Raw genomic sequence first — 24,114 nt, 5'->3', positions numbered from 1 at the left:
ACCCCCCCCATCCCCTGTTTTTTTTTGCTGCCCTTACCACACCCGAACCCCTCACCACACCCGAACCCCTCCAAACCCCCCCTAGCCGCTGCCACCTCGAACCCCCCCTCTTCACCATGTCGAACCTAGAGTTTGGCATGGATTCCCTCGACTCAGTCCTCGAACTGATGACAGGAAGAATATATATCTCACAGCGATGAGATATATCACTGTTTTTTTATTCTTGTTTCCTCTGAGAAACGAGAATTTGTTTGAGATCTTCCTCTTGTTATGCAGCAGAGGTGCTACCGAAATTTTCACTGCACACAACAAGGGTTGGAAGAGAAGGTGAACAGGTGTTGAGTCTGAAGCCTAATCGATGGAGGAGATCATCAAGAAGTTGAACCCTGCGGAGGTGTCAACTTTGATGAAGTTGATGAAGTTGTCGGCTGATGAGAGCGCGACAAGACCATCGAAGAAGTTAGAGCTTCCGACCATCGATCTAAAGCTTGATGGACCGAGTACTTACCTGAGCTGGTCACGGCGACTAAGATACACCCTTGCAGGGAGGAACCTGGAGGGTTACTTGACAGGAGAGAAGACAGAACCGGATGAGGATTCGGAAGGACGAGATGAGTGGAAGTCCACTCATATGTTGGTGTACATCTGGCTCCTCAACTCGTTGGTCCCGTCGATCGCCGCTACAGTGGATGACATTGAGAAGGTGAAGGACGTCTGGGAGAAGTTGAGGAGGACCCATGATGGAGTGGGGAATAACCTGAGGGTGTTCCAGATTAAGGGAGAGATCGACGCCACAGTCCAGGGAGAGAGGACTGTACAAGAATATGCTACAGAGCTGGAGCGTCTGTGGCTGGATTATGACCATTTTTCTCCCCGGGCAAGCTGCAAGGACCCAGGATGTAAAGAGCGGGAGGCCTTTCTACAGGAGAGGACTATGGTGTTTCTTAAGGGATTGACATCAGAGTTCGCTCAGCGAATTGCATTACTGCTAGCTCAGCCGAAAATTCCCTCGCTTGAGGAGGCTGTCTCAGCTATGATCCAGGAGGAGACTCGCATTAAGCTGCAGGCTGGGACAGGTGGACTTACTATGGTGAAGTCAGCACTGGCAGCCTCTAGCAATACTGGATCCAGGGAAGAGACTCGGCAGTGCTACAACTGCGATGAAGTAGGTCATCTAAGGCATGCTTGCACCAAACCACCCAAGGAAGGAGATTCAGGTGGACGTGGACAGTTCGGAGGGCGTGGTCGTGACCGTGGGGGTCGACGAGGTGGAAGAGGAGCAGATAACTGGGCGAATCTGATGGTAGCAGAGGGAGAAGAAGAAGCTGAGGTGGTCTTTACTGAGGAGGATCAGGCGCTCCTGGCGATACTCAGGAGGAAGCAGAAAGTAGCAGGGGATGGAGACAGAAGGAGTGGGACAGAGGAGGCATCCACGTCATTCTTCGCCAGAGGTAACACTGCTACCTATGCTCATCCGACCAAAGGTACTGATGACATACATGCTCTTGTTTCTATGTCTCCTGACAGATCATCAAAATGGATAGTTGACTCCGATACGTCTCGACATGTGATAGGTAATGCTAGTGAGTTCTCATCATATACTCACCTAGCATCGTCTGATAGTATTCAAACAGCTGATGGTACATTTCAGCCAATGGTTGATAAGGGTACAGTCGATTGTACAGGTTCTGTAACTTTGTACAATGTTTTACATGCTCTTTCCTTTCCAGTCAATCTTTTGTCTATTAGTGCTATCATCCTCCAACTAAAATGTATTGTTTCTTTTGATATTCCCAAGGTGATCTTCCAGGAGAAGGGGACAGGGCGGAGACTTGGGACTGGCACATGGCGTAGTGGACTGTGGTATCTGGATCGTGAAGGGCTGGATTCAGCGTTGGTGTCAATGATAAAGAGAGCAGAAGTAGGATCTGAGATGAGTGCTGAGAGTGTGCTGATGCTTCATCACCAGCGTTTAGGACACTCATCCTTTAGTGTTTTAAGTAGGTTGTATCCATCTCTATTTGAGAAAGCAAATAAGCAGAATCTTGTGTGTGATGCATGTGAGTTTGAAAAACTTACTAGAAGTTCTTATGTAAGTTCTGATCATAGGAGTTCTCGTGCATTCGACCTGATACATTCAGATGTTTGGGGGCCTTGTTCCATAAATTCTATGAATGGATACAAGTATTTTGTTACCTTTATTAATTGTTTCTCCCGCGTTACTTGGTTGTACTTGATGAAAAATAAGAGTGAAGTGTTTGGTTGCTTTTAAAACTTTCATAGGTATGCTCAGACTCAATACGGTGCTGTGGTGAAGGTATTGAGATCTGATAATGGGACGGAGTATACTAGCAAAATGTTTGGGGAATACTTATCAGCTTAGGGAATACAACACCAGACTACGTGCCCATACACACCAGCTCAAAACGGAGTAGCGGAAAGAAAGAATAGATATCTTTTAGAGGTTGCTAGAAGTATGATGATCTCCATGAATGTCCCAGAAATATTTGGGGGTAAGCAGTGTTGACCGCAACAGCACTAATCAACAGAATACCCTCGAGAGTGCTGGATTGGAAGCCTCCGTGTGAGACATTGAAGGGAGATAATGGTGTGCTTCTTCCACTCAAGGTGTTTGGTTGTGTGTGCTTTGTGAAGGACAACAGGCCATCCGTCGGGAAGCTTACCCCTAGAGCGGTGAAATGCATCTTTGTGGGATATTCTGCTACTCAGAAAGGATATGTTTGCTGAAGCCCGGTGGAGGAAAGGTTGTTTGTGAGCATGGATGTACACTTTCGAGAACTTGAGCCATATTACACCCGAAAGGTAACTTCATTTGTTGGTAACTCGTCTAATACTGAAAGTATGAGGCGAGAGGAGGAGAATAGTGAGAGATCGGTGAATGTGGAGAAATCAATTTCTGTAACGATTCCTTGGGAAGAAGTGGTTGAGGAGGAGCAGGAGAATGAAGAAGAGGAGGAGAATGAGACAAGAGAGGAGAATGAGACAAGAGGTGTTAGGTCCACGACTCAGGGGGAGCTACTTACCTATAGTAAGAAGGAGAAATAAATTACGAGAACAGTACCTACAGTGTCACTGATGCCAAGTCTCTTGCCAATGCTTGCCCCGACTCCTGAGACACCTACACCACCACCAGATTCCTCTCAAGGTGATACCATTCTTCTTCCTACTCCTCCCACACCAATGTCTGTACATAGGACTACTCGCAGTAATACGGAAAATCCTCCCGATAGATATGGTTGGGATCTTACCCAGTTTGTATCATATTCTAACATCCACTCTGCACATGGAGCATTCATTGCATCACTGTACTCTGTTACTATACCTAACAATTGGCAGGTTGCAAAGAATGACAAAGAATGAAAAGCTGCTATGCACGAAGAGCTAGGGGCCCTTGAGAAGAACCGCACTTGGGAGTTAGTAAAACTACCAAAAGGGAAGAGAGCAAAACTACCAAAAGGAAAGAGAGCAATTGAATGCAAGTGAGTCTTCACTGTGAAGCAGAATTCAGACGGACAGATTGAGCGCTACAAAGCTCGTCTGGTGGCAAAAGGATATAGTCAGACATATGGCATCGACTATGATGAGACTTTTGCACCGGTGGCGAAGATGAGCACTGTTCGGACCTTGATCTCTCTGACAGTAAATGGTGGATGGAAGCTACACCAATTAGATGTGAAGAATGCATTTCTTCATGAGATCTGGTGGAAGAGGTATACATGGAAATTCCGTCAGGATTCGACACAGATCAGACAGTGGGCAAGGTCTGCAGATTGAAAAAGTCTCTATATGGCCTGAAGCAATCTCCCCGTGCTTGGTTCGACAGATTTAGGCGGGCTATGATAGGTATGGGATACCGACAGATTAACGCCGATCATACTGTGTTCTTTCGACGAAATGAAGGTCACATCGTCATGCTTGCAGTATATGTGGATGATATGATTATTACAGGGGATGATGAGAAAAAGATTGCCCAACTCAAAGTGAGACTAGGTAAGGAATTCGAGGTGAAAGATCTTGGCTTGCTTCGATACTTTCTTGGAATAGAGATAGCTCGAGGAGCGGAGGGGATTGTCCTATCCCAGAGAAAGTATGCACTGGATCTTCTCAAAGAGACAGGGATGTTAGGGTGTAAACCTACAACTACACCGATCAACCAGAAGTTCAAGCTGGGTGCTGAAGCTGGAGAACTAGTTGATCGTGACAGATACTAAAGGCTGGTGGGCAGGTTGATCTATCTGAATCACACACGTCCCGATATCTCTTTTGCAGTGAGCGTGATGAGCCACTACATGCATGATCCAAGGAAGGGTCATATGGACGCTGTGTACCAGATTCTGAGATATTTGAAGAGTGCCCCCGGAAAAGGGCTGATATTCAGAAAGAATGGACATGTGAGCATTGAGGGTTATTGCGACTTTGATTGGGCTAGCTGTGCTGATGGCAGGAGGTCCACCTCAGGATACTGCATCTTTATAGGAGGCAACTTAGTCTCGTGGAAGAGCAAGAAGCAGTCAGTGGTAACGAGATCAACAACTGAGGCAGAGTATAGAGCTATGGCCTTAGGAGTTGCTGAGTTGCTATGGTTGAAGAGTATGCTGGTGGAGCTGAAGCTGGATCAAGGAGCTAAGATGAAATTGTGGTGTGATAACAAGTCAGCTATCAGTATCGCTAACAACCCAGTGCAGCATGATAGAACCAAACACATCGAGATTGATAGGTTCTTCATCAAAGAGAAGTTGGATAGTGAACTACTGGAGCTAAGTCATGTTTTAACTAAAGACCAGGCAGCAGATTGTCTGACTAAGGGACTTAGCTCATTAGATATGATTAGAGGATGTGACAAGATGTGCTTAGTGGATATCTTTCGCTCATCTTGAGGAGGAGTGTTGACATATTAGTAATATATAGGGACTTATTTGTAAGTTGTGTGTTATAGGGGCCTATATAAGCCCAAGTTATCTCAGCAATGAATTAGAGTTTCTCATATAATTCTAGTTATACAAATGTTTGGTATTCTAAAATTACCCTCTTAAGCTTCATATTTGTAAACTATCCTCCGATTTGTGGTTAGACCAAAATCATGCTGTCATTTAACTTCTGAATAGAAATATAACAGGATGATGATAAAACTATTATTATTACTAAGCCACTGAGCTTGGAACTTAGGAAGGTTTGCCTCCTTTTGAAACCTGGACTCCCAGGTGGTGGCATCCCACCCTCTTCCCTCTGGCCCTCCCTCCTCTCTCTACCCCTCACAACAGGATGATGGGGGAAAGACAGATATCCATTACTTGTTATTTAACATTAAATGCAGGGAATATAATTTGGTTCTAACCACAAATTATAGTTAGATAAATTTAAAAATATTAACATCTTGAGGGGTAATTTTTAAAAATTAAAATATTTGAAGGGTGTACAAGTAAAAAATCCTAGAAATGAGTGAAACAACTTAATATTCAACAAAGAGGACTTACGATCTTGAGTTGGCTAATGTTTTCGTAGTTGGGAAAAGTTCTACCACAAATCTCTCTAACTTCTTCCCTTGCTCGGTTTTGCCAATTCACGTGCATCGACAAGAGTACCATTGTCCAAGTTAGCAAGTCGCAAGTGGTCTCATGGCCAGCAAAGTAAAATAACTTGCATTCCTCCATCACCTCTTGGAGTGTCAATCCTTTAAGCTTTCTGTCATTTGCATTCTCATATGGCTGTTCGTTTGATCGCAGCATCAAGCTCAACAAATCCTCATGTTCGCACTCATTATGTTTCATTGTCTTCTTCTTATTAATCAAGACTCTTAGCATTTCATCAATTTGCTTGCTGAGATGATATCTTTTCCGGTTATCTTTTGTTGGAAGGAACCTATTAAAACAACAAATTGATGTGATTTTTATACAAAAGTCGAGTAGTAATAAAACAGAAATTTTATGTGAGTAAAACTATTGCCTTCTTTGAATATTAGTAGTATTAGTTACTCAAAGATCAGATATTGCGTCTGAAATTCTTATAAAACCAGGACAGAAACAATTATAGTAAAACTGTGTAGTTTTGTAACACTTAGTTACCTGACATCGTAGAAAAGCATTAGCATTTTGTTTATACTTTGCTTTTTTTTTCCTCATTAAGAGTCTAAAACAAGAAGATAACGTATTGTTATTCTCGCAAGACAGATGAAGCAAGCTAACTAATAAAATTTACCTGAACCCAGGTATATATGGAAACTTAGTAGGCTTCAACATTAGAGCAACCTGCTGTTTCTGAAGCTCGAAGATTTTTTTGCCCTCAATATAGTTGCTTCCAAATGCAGTCCGAGAGATGGCATCTGCAGTCATAGCATCTAGTTCTGATTGTACATCTAATTCACAAACTCCATTGTTATCAACCAATTTCTTCCACCTCTTGATCATCTCACTGCAACTAGTACAAAATGCTGGTACCATCCCCTGTAATAAACTTAATTACATGTGAAATACATTAAAAAAATACAAGAAGAAGAACTATGAGTAACAATACTAGTGACATTATAGTAGAAATGTCAGAAGTAAAAACAAAAACATGTCAAAAATTCTTTTTTATTTATATTCATAACCATTTTTAATTAGAAAGCCTCTGCATTGTTATCCATCAAAAAAGAAAAAAGAGGAAGAAGAAGTGCATCAAAGAGATTTACAGCAAGAGTTAATGCTGTAGAAATGATGAACCAAGAGAGTTCATGAAAACAAAATTTTTAATAACACATTTCACTAAAAAATCTAAAATATCAGTAAATAAACAGATAAGCACTGCCAGTTTATGTATTAACCAATTGATGTCAAGAACTGATATTAGAGATATTGAAAGGAAAAAATGAAGAGGAAGGAAACAACCTTCAACTTTGTGAGATGGAATGCAGGAGTAAGAATGGTCCTGTGCTGGAACCATTTATCCCCTTCCAAAGAAGAAAGCCCTGCCGATATTCTTCGAAATGGAGATAAAGGTAACTTCTGAAACTGGCCAGACTTGTTTGCTAGAGCTTCCTTTATCAGTTCTGCATCTTGTATGATTATCCTCGGAGTTGTGAACACCCAAAAGAAACAGATATTACCTGGTCCACAAACAAAAACAAATATTTGCTGATGATATAAAGATTTTATTGACATAAGGATTTAATGAGACGTCGTCTCCAGATGCAAGACATGAATAATGTGTTCCACATTACATGAGTAAGGATGTAATGTACAGAAATGAAAAGCAACAGTCTATATAGACAGCCATAGACAAACATACTAGACTACATAAAATATCAATATCGAAATAAAAGATAGTCAACAGACTGAACATGAAAGACAAAACCAAAAGCCAATAAGCATAAATTATTACTTACCTTTCATATTGGTGCCTCTCTGGTTTCAACAACGATTATCAAACTACGATACAAGCAGCTTGTATTTGGATCTATAACTCATATGCCTTGTGCCAAAGTCAGTTTTAAGCAACAGCATCATTGTTCGATTTGTATCTTACCGAATACTAATTACACCTTGTAATATTATACAGCTTTTAACTGAACTTAAAATTTTCAAATTTGATTAACAAAATTATGTTTTACTTTAATTATGCATAAGAGTTATGTTTAGCTAGAGATAATGAATGTAAGATTTTATAACCACTAAAGCTTTCATTCAAGTATATTATAGCGCGTGTATGTGCACGCGCGTGTCTATGTGTGTATGTTGTGTTGTTGTTGACTCTATGTTGATAACATTTTTGGTTTAATAAATAGCAAACTAAAGAACGTATTTGGTAGCATTTTGATTGAATTGTAAAGGTAAACACAGAACAAAATATTGCCCTATGGGCTATTTCAATGATTGGAGTTTACAAAATCAGCTCAAACTGATACCCTGATTGGAAGAAAGATGCATGGATGATCCAGATCATCCAGATTTAATGAGCTCAAAATTACACATGTATTAACCAGATTTTGGTGCTTTCTAGGTTAATTGTGGATCAAATAAATACTGAGAGACCAGCCACCAACTCAATGTGATGTAGTGTGTGCGTGCGCACATGCGCATATTGAACATATAATATTTACATCAACAAGTTTAAAATATAGTTAATTATTGTTAGAATATGAAATTATAATGCTCAACTCTCACCACAACTATCGAGTTTTTGGTGTAGTGGAAAGGACTTTAAATGGTATCTGAACAACCTAGGTTCGAATCTAATTGGCCATGAATTTCTAAAGTAGGTTTACAAAAAGTAGAGCCTCAAATTTCAGCCCATTAAAGAGACCTCAACCTGTAGGGGGCATATGTTAGAATATAAATTTTTCTCTCAATCTTCATCATAACTTTGGAGATTTTGTGTAGCGGCAGGGACTTTAAGAATTATGGTCAAACTCTTCCTTTTATATGTACTAGTTAGGACGCTGATCAAATATCTTGATTATTTCTTTGTATTTATTTGTTTATTATAACTTGGTTGCGAAATAATCTATCTATGATGAATTTGACATGGTTATGGATGTGCATGCTTCCATAATGTCCTAATACATCTTAAGAACCATATCCCCTTAAAGATTTTCCATTATTGCTTAATATATCTATGCATTACATTGAAAACACACTGAAAGTTTATGTAACTATAAAAAAACCTCAAGAGTTTTGACAATCGCAAAAAGTACCCTAGAAATTTAAAAAATTATAAATACATGTTGAAAGTTTCAAAACTTTCAAATATTATATGGAAAATCAAGGAACTATAAAAATGCCCCTAAAAAAATTTTAAACGATTGGGTATTTTTTGTAAATTTCAAATTCATAGAGTTTCATTATACATTTTACATCTTTAATTTTTTGAGGGTGTTTTTATAAAATTTGCAAAATTTTAGGGTGTTTTCTATAAAAATTGAAACTTTTAAGATGTTTTCTAAAAATTCTAAAATTTTAAGGGTTGTTTCTAATTCCTATATTTTCGATGTTTTATTTGTAGCTTTCACATTCTCAGTGTATTTTTTTAAATTTTGGGCTTTGACTATTTTTTGCATTTTTTGAGATATTTCAAGGTGTTTTCTATAAATTACAAATTGTTTAACTAGTCTACTTCTCTAAATGTGTTAATTGAATCCATCTCCACATAAGACCAAACTATGATATAGATTGTCTGAAGTTTTCTACATACATAAGCTACAGCCTAAAATAATTGATCTGCATACTCCCATAACTATTGCCTAGCACATCTTAAGAGCCACTTCCTCTTAAAGATCTTCATTATTGCTTGACAAATCTATGCATTACATTAAAAACACCCTCAAAATTTTAAAAAAATTGTAGAAAACACCAAATTAAAAAATTTATAAATGTATGATCACAATTTCGAAACTTCCAAACATTATACTAAAATCAAAGAATTGCAAAATCCCCATAATTTTTTGAATTCTTGGGATTTTTTACAATTTTCTTAAATTTTAAGATTTATTTACAAATTTCTAATTTAAAATTTTTTAATATAACAGTTGTATATTTTAGTTTTTGAGGGTTTTTTGTAAATTTTAAATTTTTAGGGTTTTTTGTACTTTTTAAAACAATCAGGATATTTTTTGCACATTCTAATTTTTTTTTAGAATTATTTGTAATTCTTATATTTTCAGTGTACTCTTTGTAGTTTTAAAATATTCTCAGTATATCTTTGTAAATTTTTAGTTATGAAGGTCTTCATGCAATTTTTGAAACTTTTATGGTGTTTTCTATAGATTGCAAATTATTTAGGGGGTTGTTTACGATTCTTATACTTTCGAAATATTGTTAGGTTTGAAATTCTTAGGGTATTTTTTATCAATTTTTAACTTGGAGGGTCTTTTGCTTTTTTTTTAAATTTTAGGATATTTTTTGCAAATTACAAATTGCTTAAGGGCTGTTTGTAATTCAAATATTTTTAGTGTACTATTAGGTTTGTAATTCTAAGGATATTTTTATAAATTTTAAAATTTTTACTTTTTTACAATTTATAAAATTTTGAGGGGGTTTTTTGCAAATTCCATAAGTTTTTAGGGGACTGCTTATAATTTCTAGATTTTTAGTTAGTGTTCTTTAAGTTTGTAATGTTTTAAGGAAGCTTTTATAATTTTTGAATTTTTATGGGTACTTTGACAAGTTTGGGGATTTGTTCACTTGCGATTGGGATATATATGTTTGAAGTTGTTCGTGTGGTAATAAGAATATGTAAAGTTGTAGCTTACATGAGATTAGGATAATTTGGATAGATTAGAATTATAAAATGTAATATCCAAAACTGTTAAGGTTAGTATTGGCCATGGAAGTTTTAACCAAACTCACATAAGGAGTATAATATAATATAATAATAACATAATTTTTATAGATTAATCCATGAAATTACAAATAACCCTTCAAAATACCAATATTACAAATAGCCCTCTGAAAAATATGATTCTACAAACAGTCTCTTGAAGAATATAAAAACTATGAACACCCCTTTAAATTTTAAAAATTACAGACAAATCTCAAAAAACCAAAAACTACAAACAAGCCTCTAAAAGATATGAAATTCACAAACAATACCCATAAAATCTAAAATTACAAAAATAAAACTTTAAAAAAAATCTAAAAATTGCAAGCAGATCACAAAAATTCAAAATTTACAAACAATGATCCGACAAAATTTGAATGTCACAAGTAGCTCCACGCAAAAGCTGAAAATTAGAAACAACTTCTTTTAAATTTTGAAAAATACAAACAACCACCTCCAAAGTCTAAAAATTATATACAAAAGCCTAAAATTTATAAACAACCATGTGCAAGCATGGGCATGACGTTTGTATAATTGATACAATTTATTTTTATAATAGTAGGTATTAAAAAGGATGTGTAAAGGCTTATAATTCTAGATGGGCCTAAATGTAATTCTATGTTGGCCTATGATAGGGATTTTGTTCAGATTAAAGTCCAGTCTATGCATATCTATAACAGAGTTTTAAAAAGAAGTTGGTTTGAATTAAAAAATAAAGTTAGGGTTTGTACATACTTACCCAAAAAATCTTTCATATTCGCAAACTTTTTGTTTCTCTAATAATTATTGTAGACAACGAAATTTAAGTTAAAAACAACCTAATTACCAAAATCTTATATTTTATCAAGATGTTGTAATTTAAAAATATTAGGATAAGATAATATTTTTTATTTCTTTACTAATTATTATAGATAATTAAATATAAAGATAAAAACTAACTCCTTATTATCAATTTCTTATCTCCTAATTTAAAGATATTAGGATTGGATATTAGGATAAGATAATAATTTTTATTTATTTACTAATTATTATAGACAATTAAATTTAAAGATAAAAACTAACTGCTTATTATCGATTTCTTATCTGCTAATCAATTTCTTATCTTTTATCTAAAATTACTATCTATTTAAATTTTTTATCGTAATTTCTCATTTAATTTTTATTGATAGTTATATTAATTAGGATACGATAATAATATAATATCTAAAAGGAATAAGGATGTTTTTGTTCATAGAAAGTTTTTCCTAAACTCACACTTTTATAGCGAGTATAATATGATATACCGCTTACTCATATAGGTTTAAAAATGATGATATTATTTAACACCACAGTGGATTTACTTCACTTAAGTCCAACTCAATAACTATTGAATGTGAATATATCTTAATAGTAGACTTTAGGTGAAAATTCTTTTTCAACAAGATATGGAAAATACAATACAAAATCAAACTGCCTTATCGAGTAAGAGTGAAAAAATTTGAAGAGAACCCTCTACAGAATATCATATATAGGGTGTGGAGACGGGAACCCCCATCACGTAGTAGCTGTCACCGTTTCTTTTAATGCCCTACATGATATCCATTAGAGTGCTCTTAAAGGGCTTCTTCTTCTTTTCAAATTGTGATGCTCAGGTACGGGCCCATGGCGTATCTATAAAATAACATACAGACTATGTTGCATGGGTAAGTATAGTTGCGGGTATGAGTACGGTACACGGTAAAATTGTAAAAGGTAACGTACGGGGATACGTCTATTTTAATATTTATAATACACATATATTATATACTGGAATTAATAATTTATATGAGAACAAGGATGATAATTAAAATTTCTATGACAATTTTGTGTTTTTCTTATTATATGAATTATAAATTGGACAATTACTAGTTTTTGAACTAGATATCCAAACGACCTTTTAAAATGATATTTCGGAAGCTGCTCTATGCCCAACGAGTTGCAAGAAGTGAATGTGAAGTGTAGGATATATGCAAACAATGTGTGACAAGTGTTTTATATTGAAACATATATTGTTTAATTTAGTACATGCCCGAATAAATGTATGCACATATGCAAGGAGTGTCCAAGGAGTTTGGGTACGGGAACGGGTACGCGCTGGGTACGGGTACGGCTTCATATTAGAAGTACCTAAGTAACATAGCATACGAATGTATCTATATAGAAAATGATATTAGGAAAATGACACACTTCTTGCTATAAGTTACGAGCATGTTTGACAAATGGTCAAAGTAGGATTATAATCCACTTCTGTGGCTCATAACCACTTTTGGATGTTTGGCCAGTGGATTGTTTTCGATCATAACCCACCAAAAAATTAGTCAGGGTATCCTAGCTTATTTTTTGGTGGATTACAATACATGAAGTTTGATCAAGTAAAAAACAATTTTACCCCTTATGAAAAATTTGTATTGATGATTAAATTCAGAGTCATTGTCCTTTTTTATCATTTTTACAACAATGATAGATTATATTATAATTACCCATTTGCCAAACATGTAAAGTTTGAAAACGGATTATAATCAAATTTGCCAGATGCTTTGGATTACAATCCACAAATGGATTATAATACAAGTGGGTTATAAATTTATAACCCATGGTTCACACACATGCTCTAGCTTAAGTCAACATTCACGATACCAGCGGAGCAAGCAAATATCAATATTGCAAAAAGTTCAAATATTATTGCAATCAGTTTTTTTTTTTTTTTTTACTTATGTTGGAGAAGGAGGAGATAGTGAAATACCAAATTGTTGAACTTGTTGAGAAACAAAGGGGAGGACGCGGGTGATGAACCGATGATTGGGCTCCATGGCCATGGATCTTGCCAGGACTATGGACCTCCCAATCTCCTTCAAGTCCCCAAAGAACAATTTGTAAGGGCTTCCAAATATCCCTTGGGCCTTCAGCTGCCGCTCTATCGACATGGGCTTCCACCAAACCCAATAGACTCCTCTCAAAACCAAGAAGAACAACAAGAGAGAACTGACAGTAGCAGCAATGGACGTGAGATCCTCCATTTCTCTAATTAGCACTTTGGGGGAGAGCGGAAGGAGAACAGTCTATTTATTGGCTTTAGCTTTTGGCTGATTAGTTTGGGATCTTCTCCAAGCCGAAGGGATTCTCGTCTGCATACTGCCGACGGATGCGTACTAGGTGTCTAAATGTGGGACCCACTTCTTGTCAACTTCAAAAGCCAAGTGGTGCTGCTAGACGAGGGTCAAAGGCACGGGGATGACGACGGTGGTGTTGGATAACAGGTTCCTAATCTGTTTTGGTAACAGGTTATTAGGATTTCTAATCTATTCTGGTAACATGATTTTTAATCTGTTTTGGTAACATGTTATTAGAATTTTTAATTTGTTTTGTTTTTTGTTTTAGAATTCCTAGTCTGTTTTGGTTTTAGGTTTTCTATATATATGGAACGCCTTAGAAGAGATTAGGATCATCAAAAAGAGGAGAGTTGTAATCAGAGATTAGAGAGACTTTTTGAGCATTGTGAGAGAGATATATTGAGAGCAAGTTGAGAGTTTTGGTTGAGGGTTAGTTTGTGAGCTTTGTGAGATTGTAACTCTTTGTACTCTCCTTGATTTAGTGGAATCTCCTCATCCTCTCCCCATGGACGTAAGTAAATTGTCGAACCACGTATATCTCTGTGTTTGTGATTGATCTGTCGTATTTCTGTTTTGGATTGTGCTCGTGTGTGATTGGTTATTCTTCTCCCATGGTTACGACTTGTTTGGTGAGCGAGAACGCTTCCGCATAGGCGCGCGACAATTGGTATCAGAGCTCAGATTTTAGATCTAGAGTTTTGGCATTAGGTGGAGGAAGATTCGTCGTGAAAGCTTGGTTCTTGGAGTTCTAGGCTTCGGTAGAGATAGGATTTGAAGTTGCCATTGGAGATCTCGCTTTCCTCGTGTGGTTAGGAGTTCTATTTGGAATCCAATCTTGGGTTCAGTTGGATAATTTCTTATTCCTTTCAAAGTTTGAATCTTTCTTTATAATTTGGAGTTTGCGAGTATGAGTGAAGAAGTTGATGAAAGCAGCAAGATGGCAAGTACAGTCCAAGTTGGTTTTCAGAACACCAAAATTAGTGTGGTGAAGTATGACGGCAAGATCAACTTTGGTTTGTGGATGAGCGACGTTCAAGATGCGCTCAATGCTCAGAATTTGGAGGAGATCATCATGGTCCAAGAGAGACCACCAAAATATGAAGAGGCGATATGGGAAAAGATGAATAGGAACGCTTGTGGGCGATCAAATCCTGTTTAGAACAGGAATTAAAGTATGATGTGATTGGGGTGATGTCTGCAATGAAGATGTGGGAAATTCTCAACAATAAGTACCTTATGAAGAGTGTTGAGAACCGTTTGCACTTGCTGCGAAGATTGTTCATATTTCAGATGTCCCAAGGCTCCTCACTAGCGGCTCATGTGAACAACTACACTAAGTTATTATCGGACTTGATGAATGTTGATGAGAAGATATCGGATGAGTACAAGGTGATTATTTTGTTGGGCTCCTTACCGGATGAGGAGTATGATACCTTCGTACTCACTTTGTTGAATGAGAGGTCTTCTATCAGCTATAGTGAAGTTACTAATGCTTTGACAAACTATGATTTGAAGAGGAAGGACAAAAAGACTTCCCACGCTAGTAGTTCAGGAGAGGCCTTGTCGACGAGAGGTAGAAGCCCATATCCAAAATGTGGTAATAGAGGAAGGTCAAAGTCAAGAGGTCGTCACCAGCTAGGAAAGAACCAATGTGCATTCTGCAAGGAGCAGGGACATTGAAAGAGAGATTGTCCAAAGATCAAGGAGAAGGAGAATAGCAAGAAGAAGGGCCCGGAGACCAATGAGGTGAATGTTGCGAAAGGCGATGATTCCGATGATTCGAGCTTTTCTCTATTGATTACTCCGGAGGTGAACCACTTGGATGTATCAGATTGGATGCTTGATTCTGGCACTACTTATCATGTGACTCCTAAGCGAGATTGGTTTTCATCATTTGAAAGACTCGATGGGGGTGTTGTTATCATGGGAAATGATCAATCATGTGATATTTGTGGGATAGGTACTGTGAGGATTCGGATGTACAAGGTGTATCTGATAAAAACTCTTTTTAACCTCAAGATGGCAGAAGGACGGTCCTTCACGATGCACCTCAGCGAGTTCAACACGATTGTTGATCAGCTTATCTCCGTAGACATCATGTTCGATGATGAAGTGTACGCCCTTTTATTACTATCGTAGTTGCCGAAAAGTTAGGCAGGTTGTGTGGTGATAATCAGTAATTCGGCGAGAAAGGAAAAGTTGAAGCTGAGTGAGGTGGTCAGCATGATTCTATCCGAGGAGGTTAGAAGAAAAACGTCAGAATCAGAAGGATCAGGTTCAGTCCTAAACTTTGAGCAGAGAGGCAGAAGCCAGAAGAAAGGAAATCAGAACAGAAATCAGTCGAAGTCAGTGAAGAAGAGGTCGAACTTGAAGGTTAGACTTATCAAAGGAAAGTGTTAGAACTGCGGCTAGGAGGGTCATATGTCTTCAGTCTACAAGAGTCCAAAGAAGGATGCGGGTGAGCAGGAGGCTCATATCATGCATGATGCTTTGATCCTTGCTATGGATAGCGATTCAGATTCTTGGATCATCGACTCAGGAGTCTATTTCCACGCCACTGCTAATAAGAAGCTTCTTTAGAATTATGTAGCAGGGGACTTTGGAAAAGTATATTTGGGGGACAATGAGCCCTGTGATATTGTTGGAAAGGGTGATGTGCAGATTCAGATGAAGGGCTCTAAGTAGAACTTGAAGAACGTGAGATACGTACCGAAGTTGAAGAGGAATCTTATTTCAATGGGACAGCTTGGAGCAGAAGGCTATGTTTCAACATTCACAGGGGATTCATGAAGAATCTCTAACAGTACGATGGTAGTTGCCCGAGGTAAGAAATTAGGGACTCTCTACCTCACCTTACATGCAAGTGACACCCTCGCAATTATAGCTGGTAAAGAGAGTATAGATCTGTAGCACAACAGGCTATGGCACATGAGCGAGAAGGGGATGAAGATCTTACATTCACAGGGAAAGCTAACCGGGATCAACTTCGTGGAAGTCGGGGTTTGTGAAGACTGCATCTTTGGAAAGCAGAAGATGGTTAGTTTCTAGAAGGATGGAAGGCTACCTAAGGCTCAGAAGCTAGAGTTGATTCATACAGATGTATAAGGTCCAGTCAGTGTGTCTTCTTTTGGTTGTTTGAGATAGTATGTCACCTTTATCGACGATCACTTGAGGAAGGTGTGGATTTATTTCATGAAGCACAAGTCAGAGATATTCGTAGTCTTCAAGAAGTGGAAGGTCATAATGGAGAACGAGACAGATCTAAAGGTAAAGTGTCTGAGATCAGATAATGGCGGAGAATACGAGCTGGAGGAGTTCAAGAGGTTCTGTACTATGAATGGTATTCGCTTAGAGAGGACTACTTCAGGGATGCCGTTGCAAAACGGCATTACAGAGAGGATGAACAGGACCTTGACGGAGTGTGCCAGGAGCATGTGATTACACGCATGTCTGCCTAAGTCATTTTGGACGGATGCGGTGCATACGGCGACTTACCTTATTAATCATGGGCTATCAGTTCCATTGGATTTTGGGATTCCAGAGGAGGTTTGGAGTGGAAAGAAGATAAGTCTCTCACACTTGTGGGTATTTGGTTGCGTGGCTTATGTTCATATTAGTGACCATGTCAGGGACAAGCTAGAGGATAAGTCACAGAAGTATACATTCATTGGATACGACATTGATGAGTTCAGGTATCGTCTTTGGGATGAGAAGAACATGAAGATCATCCGGAGCTGAGACGTCATATTGAATGAGGAGGTGATGTACAAGGAGGAAAAATACCAAGGATAGCCAAAGCAGTGGGAGCAGCACTTCGAATGCAGGTGGATCTGAGTACATGGATTTAGAGGAACTTTCAGTTAGGGGTGATGATGTTTGTTCTGACCGAAGAATGGAGGAGGCTCAAGGTGCAGAAGCAACTACCCAGGACGTGGAGTTTAGTAGGTCATCCAGGGTACCTAAACCGAATCATAGATATCTTTTATCTCTTGACTACTTATTGCTAATAGATAGCGGTGAACTGGAGTGCTATGAGGAGGCTATGCAAGTGAGTAAATCTCAACATTGGGAGCATACGATGCAGGAGGAGATGGATTCTCTACTCACTAATGAGACATGGGAATTAGCTCAGCTACTTGCACAGAAAAAGGCCTTGCATAACAAATTGGTCTACCGGGTCAAGCAAGAGAGTGATGAAAGCAAGAGGTTTAAGTCCAGATTAGTTGTAAAGGGGTTCCAGCAGCGGAAAGGAGTGGACTATACGAAGATATTTTCCTCTGTTGTAAAGCTCACAGCCATCAAGATGGTGTTGAGCTTGGTGGCTGCAGAAGACCTCTTCCATGAGTAGTTAGATATGAAGACTGTCTTTCTTCATGGTGACTTGGATGAAGAAATCTACATAAAGTAACATGTTGTTTCATTGAAGAAGGAAAGGAAGAGATGGTGTGCAAGCTCAACAAGAGCTTATATGGTTTGAAACAGGCTCTGAGACAGTGGTACAAGAAGTTTGATAACTTCATGTAAAATAATGGCTACAAAAGATGTAATTTGGATCATTGTTGCTATTTTAAGAGGTTCGAGTCCAAACTTTATTATTATATTATTATGTATTGATGACATGTTAGTAGTAGGACCGTGTTTAGAGGAGATAAATAGTTTAAAGAAGCAGCTAGCAAAGGAGTTTGCTATGAAGGATCTGGGTGTAGCAAAGCATATTCTAGGGATATGAATCAGTAGGGATGAGGCTAAAGGGACATTGAGGTTGAGCCAAGCTGAATATATCGAGAAGGTACTTCAGAGGTTCAATATGCAAAATGCTAAGGTTGTTAGCACACCCCTTGAAAGCCAGTTTAAGTTATCTGAGGAACAATCGCCTAAGATAGATGAAGAGAGAGAGAGCATATGAGCAGAATGCCATATTCTTCGGTCATTGGGAGTCTCATGTCAGCGATGCTTTGCACGAGGCCGGACATTGCCTATACAGTGAGAGTTATGAGCTGATTTGCAAGCAATCCAAGGAAGCAGCATTGGGAGATCGTGAAGTGGATATTGCGGTACTTGAGAAGGACAATGAACAAGCCACTATGTTTCAGGAGGAAGGAGCTGGTGCTGTAGGGATACATGGATGCGGACTTCGCTGGTGATCATGATATGAGGCGAAGAACCACGGGGTATGTTTATACCTTAGCGTCAACAACAGTGAGCTATGTCTTACGTCTGTAAAAGATTATGACTTTATCTACAACCGAGGCTGAGTATGTCATGGTGACTGAAGCAAGCAAGGAGATGATCTGGTTGAACGGGTGTTTGGAAGAGTTGGATCTGAAGCAAGGGAGAGGAGTTCTTTATTGTGATAGCCAGAACGCTATACATCTTGCCAAGAATCCAGTTTATCATGCCAGAATGAAGAACATCGACGTACGATACCATTTCATACGCTCGCTGATTGAAGACGAAAAGTTACACTTAATGAAGATTTTGGGGACATTTCATACGCTCGCTGATTGAAGACGAAAAGTTACACTTAATGAAGATTTTGGGGAGTCAAAATCCGGCGGACATGTTGACGAAGGGACGAAAAGTTACACTTAATGAAGATTTTGGGGAGTCAAAATCCGGCGGACATGTTGACGAAGGCAGTCATCATTGAGAAACTGGAGTTGTGCGTAACTTCAGTTGCCTTCACGAGTAGAAGATGAAGGCGGAGCCACACTAGGAGGATCGGCGAGATCGTTGGGATATTGATGATGAAAGAAAGTATTTTCCGGGGAGGAGAAGATACTTGCGAAGAAGGGAAGAGTTCGGGTGAACTCGTTGATGGCGCTTTGGTCTCTAAGTGGGTGATTGTTAGTCTAAGTGTAGACCCAAAGCTGAAGTCAAAGCTGGAATCAAGAAGATGAAGTAAAACGAAGGAAACAGGAAAACTACAGTGCGGTCGATCACGGTGCTCTCGACGGTCGATCGCGACCATGCATGCGACTAAGAAAAGTCTCTAGACTTTTCAAGGTCGACCGTGATGGGTTCTGCGGTCGATCGGATATACCCTATAGGCGTTTTGGGTTTCTGTCATTTATCCGGTCGACCGCGACTGGTTTGACGGTCGACCGCGACTGGTTCGACGGTCGACCGCGAGTCGAGCTGGCAGTTTCCTAATCTGTTTTGAATTTTGTTTGGGCTGGGATTCATATATATCTATATGTTTTCTAGGGCTAATAAGAACGTGAAAAACCATCAGAAAGAGAAAAAGAGAGAGAGAATCTCAGAGAGATTAATCCCTTGTTTGAGTGCTTGTATTCCTTCTTCAATTAATCAAAGAGATTTTGTGGTGTGGCTCCCGAGGACGTAGGCACGTTGCCGAACCTCGTTAAATTCGTGTGTTCTCCCTTGTTCTTATTTCTACAAGTTTTTATCTTTGATTTGTGGTGAACTTCTTTCTTGCGCAACTTTCTAACAAGGTCCGGAAGGGCAAGGGTTTGATTTGATTGTTTCGAATCCCCAACAAATAATCATCCTATTTAGTCACTTTTCTACATCTTTAAGACACAGAAATAGACTTACTCTTATAGGTCACATAGAAACAGTTACCAGAGGTAACAGAGAGAAATAACTTGGTGGCTAACAAAATAATGAGCAGAATATATAGTAACATAAATAGATCAGAACAAAACAAAAGGAGAACTAATGATAAGAACTGGGTAAAACCTGAAATAGCCAAACTCTCAAATACCTTTGTTCCTCGTTGAATTCCACTCCACTCTGTCTTCAATAAAACTACGACACCCTTGTCCAGACAAACCATCCCGCCCCAAAAAGCTATCTGTGCGGTTCTCACAACATAAGCATCTTGATACCTAGTGCCCAGATAATCACAACTATATCTTCCTCTTGTTCTGTGGCCTGCTCGGTTACAGGTGCTAAGAGCATCTCCAATCCAAAAGCCTAAAATGATGTAGTTTTTACACCAAGTTGGTGTAGTTTTTACACCAAATCACTATTTCATCTCTAACCCATTATACCAAATGTTACACCAAAAAGAATATTCATTTTATTATTCTTATCTTTTAACATTTTTATCTATTTAAAATATTTATCAAATTATATAATTATATAATACATTACATATAATTAATTATAATAATATATTTTATGAATAAAATAAAACTATAAAAAATTAAATGCTAAATCAAATTAAAATATTACTTTCATAAATTCAACTAAATATTACATTTAACATCACAAAAGAAAACATCACACTTAAAAGCAAAAAAATAAAAGGCATTACATTTAACATAACATAAAACACAAAGACACGGTCCATATTGATAAAATGCTAAGTCTCCGAATTAGTGTATTCATCCTACAAATGATCAATTAATGCATCTCAAGCATCTTCGGCCTTCTGATGATAATTTCCCAGAATACTGAAATATTTTTTTAGTTTATGTAGCATGTTCTATTTTTCTTTAATTTTAATGTATTGCAATTAATGGTAATTTTTAATGTCCTAATTTATGTGTAATTTTTTTATGTCCTAATGTTTATGTTGTATTTTTTTATCTAAATGGTGTAGTTTTTCTTATTTTTTTCGTTTGGTTCTAGTATTATAAAATTTTAAGTGTTTGGATTAAATAATCTATTTTTTTCATTGTTGAATTTTATTTTAATAATTATTTTATACTCTAATTTCATTATAATAGTTAATATAAAATAATATATATTATTAATATAAATATAAATAACAAAAAAAAGTTTGTTTCTGTATTTCTTCTCATAAGACCTTCCATAAAAAGTTTTCACAAAAAAAAAATTGCGTGAATGCTATAGTGTTGCGCCATTTATGGCGTAACACTGTAGCATCCCGCTATTTTAGCGGGATGTTTGGCGCTCCCAAAACACTCCAAAATGGAGATTTGGCGCTCCATTGGAGACGCCCTAAGGATACCCTGCCGCTTATCCTGACCCTCCCCTCTCTTCCTTGAGAGCATACCATCAAGCGCCCCGCCATTTCTCACCTCCGCTGCCCTCTGATTGCTTTCACTGAAAATGTCAAGCTTGCCTGCCATCTGAAGCACGAGCTTTTGAAACCTGCTACGCTGAAAACTATTGAATACAATATTATGCACCTTGTTGGCTGATCCCAAATTGCTTGCAAGTCCTTGGCGATGATCATCTTGCCTACAATACTGTGGACTTGATATTCTAAAAGGTTGAACATGGCGGTCAGCTGATCCACACTGAGATATTCATAGCAAGAGGAGTTGGTGAAGAGGTAAGTCCGAAGGGCCTCCCCCTTGATCTTAGACTCAAGCATCGACAACAGATTATCTCTCTTATTAACAAGTTCCCAGGTATCGAGAGAGCGGAGGACTGCAAAGGCTTTCTCGTAGTCACCTTTGGAGAGAGCGCGTGTTGCGTACATCACATGATCTGGGACGTTCTCAGGTGGGCCCACAAAGGTCTGACGATCGCTCACCTCAAGCATGGCTTTCTCGTGATCTTGAATTTAGTGTTGGAAGCCATGTTTGGGACCTCAAGAAGCATGGCAGAGATGAGGTGAATGGCCTCCAGGAGCTCGAGGTTTATTTGCACATGGTAAGGCATTTGTCTTTTCTTCTCTAGTTTTTCCTGGCCAACCAGAAGGAAACAAGGTGAGATCAACAACCAAATTTTTGCAATAGATCATTTACGGTCAACAAGGAAAAGCCATATACGGTCAACAAGGAAAAGAACTGAGCATCTAGCACGTAACTGATAGTGTCTGAGACTCAAATTCGTAGTTACAAGTAAGACCATCAACAAGGCGCCCATAAACACAAGGAAATAATAAGGAAAGAAATTGCAGTCAGTAAAATGAATGACACTGTTCTGGAACACCAAACTTGCATATGGACAAATGCACATACGTCCTCGAGCACATACACATACACACGAAATGAGAATCATCTATTGAAGACGTACGGTACATAAACACTGCACATTTGAATTCAGCACTAAACGCAATTAAAATAAATATTCCTCCTTTTTGTTTGGGTATGTAAGGTGTCTTCTTGTGTAAATACAGACTAAACATCTCCCCCTCTTTTTAGTCTGAGGTTTGTTTGCTTAAAGCTGGAATTGCTAACGGGCATGAAATCTTCAGGTATTTATGTACACTGTTTAGGGTGTACTTAGAGTATTTGCTAATTAACCGCTAGTAAAACAAACTCCTAATCTGTATTATTTCAACCAATTAAATTGGTATTTCTGTATAGAATACATGGCTGGAGTACATACAAGTCTGTCGCATCAGCGTTCAGAGATAAATTGAATTGATCTTAAGTTTGTGAGCTTGAGTGTTACCCTTTTGCTTCAACAGTTACATGTTTGCATGTCACATAAACATAGAAGAAGACAAATTAAAACATACGTACACAAACCTAAACTCTTCTAAGGTAAGAAAACCGAAACTTTTGCAGTGGGAGCTACACAAACATAGAAGATGTCTATACAAGGTGGATAATAACATAGTACTATATAATCACAGGGGCTACGCAAACACAGAAGATGTCTAGACAAAGTGGATAATAACATGATACTATGTAATCACAGTAGAGACAGAGAACAGCACGCAAGGATTTAACGTAGTTCGATCAGTATGACCTACGCTCATGACCTACGTTCACAGGTAAGAACAGCAGAGATATTCACTAATCACAAAAGAGAATATTACAAAAGGAGACCACTCTAATATCTCCCCAAACTCACACAAAGAAGAGAACACTCAAATAAAACTATTTTTTTCTTTTCTCTTCAACTCTATTTGTCTTCTCTTTGTCCCGAATGCATTTAACTCTCATCTTTATAGGTATTTATAACTTCACATATACAAAAAGGTTGGTGAAATGGTGAAAAGGGTTGGTGAAATAGTGAGAGGGGTTGGTGAAATTGTGAGGAGTTTGATGGTTCAAACACATATATCAAATTTGATTCGAAGTCATATTTAACAAATCTCCACATTGACTTTGAATATGAAGATCATCTCTTCGCTCTTGCTGTCTCGCTAGAAGCCTCTTATGGACTTAACCTCTACTTTGTTGAACTCCAAGTAATTCGAGACAATACTCAAACTTGTGCGAAGATACGCGCTTCTTCATCATACCTGCTTGATTATTTGTAATATCAATTTTCTCAATCTTAATGACCTTAAATTTTCTGATAAATGACACCTGATATACAAAAGTAAATATACAAAAGAACCATCATTGAGAATTTTATGATAAACGCAACAATCATATTTACTCTTGGAATAATCATGCTCAAATATGAAAGTATCAAATCTTAAATATCATTGTCTCAGATATTGTCTCCACTCATAAAGAGATTTTTTCAACCTGCACACATTATCTTTTTTATCTTTAACAACGAACCCCTTTGGCTGATGCATAAAGATGTGCTCCTTAAGCTCACTACATAGAAAGGTTGTCTTCACATCAAGTTGCTCAAGCTTCAAATTAAAATGAGCAACCATGACAAGCAACACGTGAATTAATTAGCAAGAATACTTCATTGAAGCCCACACCTTCGGTCTAACTATAGCCTTTAGCTACTAAGCGTGCCTTGTATCTTACAGAATTTGTATCCAGAATCCCTTCTTTCTTGTTGAAGACACATTTACAGCTAATGATTTTTTGTCCCC

General features: G+C 37.9%; 2 protein-coding genes across 2 annotated transcripts in view; both read right to left on the bottom strand.

Moving 5' to 3' along the window:
- The window catches only part of LOC109819481 (cytochrome P450 CYP72A219-like), a 14,431-nt gene extending 988 nt beyond the window's left edge, over window positions 1-13,443 (bottom strand). The window contains exons 1-4 of the mRNA XM_020385215.1: window positions 13,073-13,443; window positions 6,885-7,102; window positions 6,217-6,461; window positions 5,496-5,880 (exon numbers count right to left, since the gene is read on the bottom strand). Of these exons, the coding sequence (XP_020240804.1) occupies window positions 5,496-5,880; window positions 6,217-6,461; window positions 6,885-7,102; window positions 13,073-13,346 (1,122 nt within the window). The 5' untranslated portion in view covers window positions 13,347-13,443. The remainder of the gene's footprint in view (window positions 1-5,495; window positions 5,881-6,216; window positions 6,462-6,884; window positions 7,103-13,072) is intronic.
- The window catches only part of LOC109821420 (eukaryotic translation initiation factor 3 subunit C-like), a 24,748-nt gene continuing 21,908 nt past the window's right edge, over window positions 21,275-24,114 (bottom strand). Inside the window, 3 exon segments of the mRNA XM_020387606.1 lie at window positions 21,275-21,556; window positions 21,559-21,944; window positions 21,947-22,064. Of these exon segments, the coding sequence (XP_020243195.1) occupies window positions 21,275-21,556; window positions 21,559-21,944; window positions 21,947-22,064 (786 nt within the window).

Source organism: Asparagus officinalis, chromosome 8, assembly GCF_001876935.1.
Source record: "Asparagus officinalis chromosome 8, Aspof.V1, whole genome shotgun sequence".
NCBI classification, from domain to species: Eukaryota; Viridiplantae; Streptophyta; class Magnoliopsida; order Asparagales; family Asparagaceae; genus Asparagus; species Asparagus officinalis.
The sequence above is the reverse complement of the archived record's forward strand: the minus strand, read 5'-3'. Positions and strand labels throughout refer to the sequence as shown.